We start from the raw sequence: 6,024 nt of genomic DNA on the forward strand, positions 1-6,024 counted from the left end.
TTCCTTGCGGGGAAGGACTGGGGCAACTATAACCATCTATTGCCGAGATTCTACACTAGGCTGTAGACGGCTATAGACGGACATAATGCTGACATGAAATCATTTTGCTTGTGTGGGTTAGCGCTCTGCGAATGACCATTCGACGGCTTGACCCAATGTGCATTAGAAATTACGTTAGAAAGATTGTAATTGGATCCATTGAATATGAAATTCAGTGGAGCTTGTCGGACAACTATATCGTAACCACTCGCTTTGAGTTGTCTGCGGGAGTGGATATAAGAACAGCATCACTACTCGTCAATTGATGATCAATCAATCCGTTATGCCATGACATATCCTGACTTTTCAAGTCCGAGTTATCCAGCCATTGCTCTTATAACCTCTCTCATCAAACACTTTTCAGCGTGATACCTTTCAATATGGCCCCCAGCCGTACCGAGATCCTGCCCGCTGAAGAGCCTGCGACACTTTCAGCTCACAATCTCAAGGTATTGAACGGAGCCTCTCAAGATCCCTATGGGCACTACTTTCCAGAGGACCCAGCAACTTTGAATCTCGAATCGAACTATGGGCCCATGGAGTCCGATATGATTGGTTATCTTCAACCAACAACCAAGGACACTCCAATCGAGGTAATGCATGAGAGATTCGAAAGAGATGGTTACCTATTCGTCAGTATATCCATTAACATGAACGCTGGAAGCATCATGAACATGCTGCTAATCTTTCTGTGCGTAGGTCAAGGGATGCATCAACAAGGAAGCCTCTCTTGACTGCCGCCGGGACTATTTTACACACATGGCTCCCAGCGGTCTTCTCCAGGAGGGTAGCGACCTAGTTGATGGCATTTACTCCGGTGCAGATACCCGAAAATACCTCCCTCCGGGTAACCTTCGCCGTCTTTTCGGCCTCAAGGACGATCCGGACAGTGAACGATACGTCGATCTTATGATTTCGGCACACGAAGCCAACTTCTACGTTGAGTTTTGCAAAAATAAGCAGCTGCACGACTTCGTCCGTCAGTTTACAGGCTGGAAGAACCCTCACATGCTGCAACGCACGATGTTACGGGCGTTTGTGCCCAACAGTGAGCTAACGCCGGTTCACTTTGATCAAATGTACCTTCGAGCAGGTCCTCCCACCAGTCTGACTGCTTGGATCCCCATTGGTGACGTTTCCCTCGAGGGAGGTGGTCTTATGTACCTGCAAGGCTCAACCGATGTTGGCAAGAAAACGGAGGATGATTTTGCCAAGAACGCACATAACTTGACCGACGAGGAACGGGTCAGTGCTTTCAACAAGAATATGAATGATGGTGGCTTTCTGAGCAGAGACACGGTCGCCTATGGCAAGGAGACACAGAGGAAGTGGCTCATTGCCGAGTATGAGGCAGGGGACGTCATCTTCCATAATCCTTACATGGTCCATGCTAGCTGCAAGAATCGGGATCCTGAGAATAAGATTCGCCTTGCGACAGATGTGAGATTCGTCGACCCTGAGAAACCTTATGATACTGTGAGTGTTTTCTTTCTTCTACGAGTGACTTCCAGTGGGATGCTGACGGATTCTAGCGTTGGATGAAGGTCTATAGACCTTTGGATGGACTGTAGATACATTGCGTAGGAAGGATCAAAGTTCAGTGTAGGGCAAGGTTTCGAGCATAAGTAATGGCCAAATTGTAAAGTTCAAATGCTCGAAAGATGTCTTTGTTCCGCTGCGCTGTGACTATCCAGTATATGTTAGAAGACGGATGTTGCAGAAGTAATGTTCATCGTTGGAAGGTATTTTGTTACTGAATATGTCACAAGGTATTAGTATCATAGTATTGTACATGTGCACCTTCCTCTTAGCAATAGCATAGGCTTTGTAAGCTACAGAGTAGCGACTTCTAGGTACATATCTCTACATTTTAAGCGGATCTGTTGTCTATTTAGGAGATAGAAATGCCTCTGAGCCATTTTTGGCTCAGAGGTGAGCATACTCTTTAGTAGCTCTAAGTATATAGATTAGTCCTAAATCGGCGCTGCTTTTAACAGTGCAGGTCAGCCTGGTTACTACCCACTATAAGCTGCTAAGATATTTAACTATACTACCCTATTATAGTCTATATAAGTTTATACTTCGTAAAGGTGGCTGAAGTAATTAATACTATATGGAGAAATAAATAATAGGTAATAATATTATAAAAGAGGAAGCTGTAATTATTTATTACTAAAGAGGTCGTAGTAGTGAAGTATGATATGTATTTAAGGAGTGCATAATAACTTTTTCTTTAAAATAACTTCTATTTATCCCATGTAATACTTTCAAAAGACCGAAGGACTGCCTGGCGGAGACTCAGGCCCCCGGACTAACCAGCAATATTCCGTAAACCCTCAAGTCTAACTGATGCAGCACGAAAACACATCCAAGCCTACGGACAAGATGTGGGGTCAAGACGGCAATAGATACCTCGGAGAATGAGATCATGGCCAGTGTCGATGTCCTTAATCTTCTGTGGTCAATCTGATTGGTGGAAATGCAACCCAAATGCGCCGAGTCACCGGCTTGGCAGGATATGTCACATGAGCGGGGAATGGATATCTCGAATTCGTTGCGTGATACCCCGTCTACAGCCGCCCTTCCCCAGTATTCACAGCCTAGTCACTCCCTTCCCCGGACTAAGCGAAGTGGCAATGATGCGAGGAAAGAGTATTTGGTGGGGTTTACAAGCCTAGACCTGCATAAGGTTTAGATAGATGGCGCTATCCTTGGAAGGCGTTTGCGGGGTAGGCTTGAATGAGATAGATCCAGTCGCCGTCTATTGCCGTTAAGACTTGAGGCGCCTCGGCCTCTAGAACTGACTCGTGACTGAGCGCAGAAGTTACAGAGTCGGGATAGTTAAAAGGTTATGGTTTTGTCACGAATAAATGAGTTTGATCAGTAGCTTTACCGCACCAGATCGTCTCACCATCTAGACTCATCATGTTTTTGCAAAGGTTTGTGCGCAACGACGCAACGAAGAACGACCCCCCAGAGATCTACAATGTGAGGACTGTATTGGTTAGTTTGATAGTAAGTTTGTGACTGTTGTAGAAGCCTCTGGCAGATCGACTTACTAACTACTGATTACAGGCATGCGGTGGTGCACTCCTCTTCGGCGTAAGCATACGAACTCATTAACACAATAACCAAGAATGAGAATAACTAATACCCTTAGATGGATATGGGTGTTATGGGAGGCGTACTTACCATGCCTACATTCAAAGAGTCAGTAGCTACGCCTTGATGTCAAGTCTCTATCTGAACTAACAGACGGCAAAGACAGTATGGTCTAACCGATAAACCTGCGGCCGAAATCGCCAATCTTTCTTCGAACATTGTCTCAACCATCCAGGCTGGATCATTTCTAGGCTGTATTATATCCATGTGGCTAGCCAACTTTATCGGTCGACGGCTCTCCCTTATGGCTGTCGCTCTTCTGGTATTCGTTGGTGTTGCCATGCAAGCTGCTGCTAGCGGCCATCTTTCACTCATGTATATCGGAAGGTAAGTTGGTAACGGCTCACAGATTGTCACATTACCGTGCTAACTTGGCATAGGTTTATCACTGGCATTGCTGTCGGCATCGCCTCCACCGTTAGCCCACTTTATGTATCTGAGAACGCTCCGCGTGGCATCCGAGGTCTGCTTACTGGTTTCTACCAGCTCTCTATTGTTACAGGCTTGACGGTGAGTTGCGATAAAAAGTCAATGGTTAACAGATAGACTAATGTCTTGAGACAGCTCGCGTTCTGGATCAATTACGGCTGCCTGCTTCACGTCAAGGGACACGCACAATACATCATACCCCTTGCTTTGCAGGCTCTTCCTGCTGTCATTTTATCTTTCGGCATGGTATTTGCCAACGAATCGCCTCGATTTCTTGCCCAGAAAAGCCCAAACAAGGCCATCATGGTTCTTTCCAAGCTGAGAGGATTGCCCCAGGACCATCCTTATATAGTGGATGAGATGGATAAAATTTCTTTACAGCTCGAGGAAGAGGGATTATTAGCCGCTAACAGCACAGGCTGGATTCTGATTAAAGAAGCGTTCACCGTCAAGTCATATAGACGTCGCACATTTCTCTGCATCATGCTCATGATGTGGAGTAACCTCACTGGTACCAATGCGATGACATATTACTCACCTACAATCTTCAAATCCGTAGGGTTATCGTCCTCTTCAGCTGGATTGTTCGCCACCGGAATCTATGGTATTGTAAAGATGGTGTCCTGTGCCATTTTTATCTTCTTTGTAACGGACACACTTGGGAGACGCAAGAGTCTTTTATGGACTGCTGTTGTGCAAGGATTGGCGTTGTTTTACGTCGGATTCTATGTTCGATTCGACCCTCCTAAGCCTGATTCTCCTGTTGGAGCTCCAGGTTACGTTGCCATAGTGGCCATCTATATTTTTGCTGCTGTCTATCAGTTTGGCTGGGGTCCTGTGGTCTGGACCTACTGCTCGGTAATGACTTATATTGTCTGATTTCATTTCATAACTAACAGCATCTAGGAAATCCCTGCTGCTCGTATGCGAGCTCTCCAGATGGGCATGGCGACTGCCAGCCAATGGCTGTTCAACTTTGTGGTTGCCAAAAGCACACCAAGCATGTTTGCTACGCTTGGCAAGGGAGGGTTTGGCACTTATTTTGTCTACGGCTCGTTCTGTTTTACGATGGTTGTATTTGCTTGGGTCTTTGTTCCCGAAACTAAAGGTGGGTTCTCGAGCTAAAACTCTGCCTTTAGAATTCTCTCGGCCTTACTAACAGGAATGTTCAGGACTTGCTCTGGAGGATATGGATGAACTCTTCGCACAAGATGATGTACGTGCCAACTTCACACCGACTCGACTGGCTGGAGTTGCAGTAGGGGGTATTACGAAGGAAGACATTGATCCTAAGACTGAACATGTCGATAAGGTTTAGAAGGGCTAGAAAGCTACTTTCTGGTAGTCGGCAATCTTATAATACAGGGATGCAGGCATGCTGTTAAAACAGATGTGCAATAGTGTTAGTAGTTCAGGAAGCTGAAACCATAATCCTGATGTGTCTGATAGCGTGAATTATTCACTCGAGGTAAGCAACTGCAGACTATAAAATTAAATCTTATTAGGTCAAGTAATATAAGGTGTTTTCAAACACAACCATAAGATAAGGCATTATACACTGCGCCTAACAATATAATAAACTTATTATTAAGTTAATAGATTATAGAGCTGTTATAGAAACCTATTATATTTTCCTCCTATAGAACCTTGCAATCACCCCTCTTCTATCTATATTGCAGTATACTACCCCCCTTATCTTTACGCCCTTATAGTCGAAGACTATGACCAGCCTGGTCTATCTATCATCAGGGCTCGGTTAACTCCAGTACCTTCTTGGCCTGCCACTAGATGGCCTCGAGCTACTTATCATATAAGCCATGGGCCTTAATGAGCTTCCTCTCCCTCTGGCCTAGATTTGCCCCTTTAAGTAACTTCCTATTTAGCTTACTAAGTTACTTTATTTTAGTATTAAGGAAGCCTTTATTAATTAGCTTTTAATAAGGCAATATAAGTAAGAGGATCTTATAATTAAAGGTTATTAAATTTATAATAATTATTATTATCTTTTTTTCCTTAGTTTTTTTAAACTTTTATTATTATATTATAAAGTTTATTATAATATAATTAATAAGTAAGTGGGTTATTTAAGTTAGTAGGTTAAAAATCCCTTACCTTATAATATTTCTATCTAATTAGATAATTATTAATAATATAATATAATATAATCTTTAAATAAAGCTAGAATCCTTCTTACCCTTTAGACCCTTTAAAATAACTTAAATTTAAGTCTATAATATGCCATAACTAACTATAACATGCCCTTTAAGACCTTATATTACTACTACTATAGTATTTAATTATAATATAATACTATCCTAGTCTTATAAAGACTATCTAATTTAAAAGAAAAAATAATAATTAAGTTTATTTTTAATTTAAATTTATAAGGATTTT

The 6,024-nt window shown here is 42.9% G+C and overlaps 2 protein-coding genes across 2 annotated transcripts; both read left to right on the forward strand.

The window, feature by feature from the left end:
• Positions 1–419: 419 nt before the first annotated feature.
• FOBCDRAFT_137680 (uncharacterized protein) lies at positions 420–1,610 on the forward strand (the record flags this gene model as incomplete). Its single annotated transcript, XM_031187421.2, has 3 exons — positions 420–671; positions 739–1,515; positions 1,572–1,610. The coding sequence occupies 3 exons, from the start codon at positions 420–422 to the stop codon at positions 1,608–1,610; spliced, it is 1,068 nt and encodes a 355-aa protein (XP_031038556.2).
• Positions 1,611–2,964: 1,354 nt separating this feature from the next.
• On the forward strand, positions 2,965–4,948 carry FOBCDRAFT_240646 (general substrate transporter; the record flags this gene model as incomplete). The annotated part of the gene is made up of 8 exons (XM_031187420.2): positions 2,965–3,054; positions 3,115–3,141; positions 3,200–3,249; positions 3,304–3,528; positions 3,582–3,711; positions 3,766–4,488; positions 4,537–4,738; positions 4,803–4,948. The coding sequence occupies 8 exons, from the start codon at positions 2,965–2,967 to the stop codon at positions 4,946–4,948; spliced, it is 1,593 nt and encodes a 530-aa protein (XP_031038555.2).
• Positions 4,949–6,024: the final 1,076 nt, after the last annotated feature.

Source organism: Fusarium oxysporum, chromosome VI, assembly GCF_013085055.1.
Source record: "Fusarium oxysporum Fo47 chromosome VI, complete sequence".
Classification (NCBI taxonomy): Eukaryota; Fungi; Ascomycota; class Sordariomycetes; order Hypocreales; family Nectriaceae; genus Fusarium; species Fusarium oxysporum.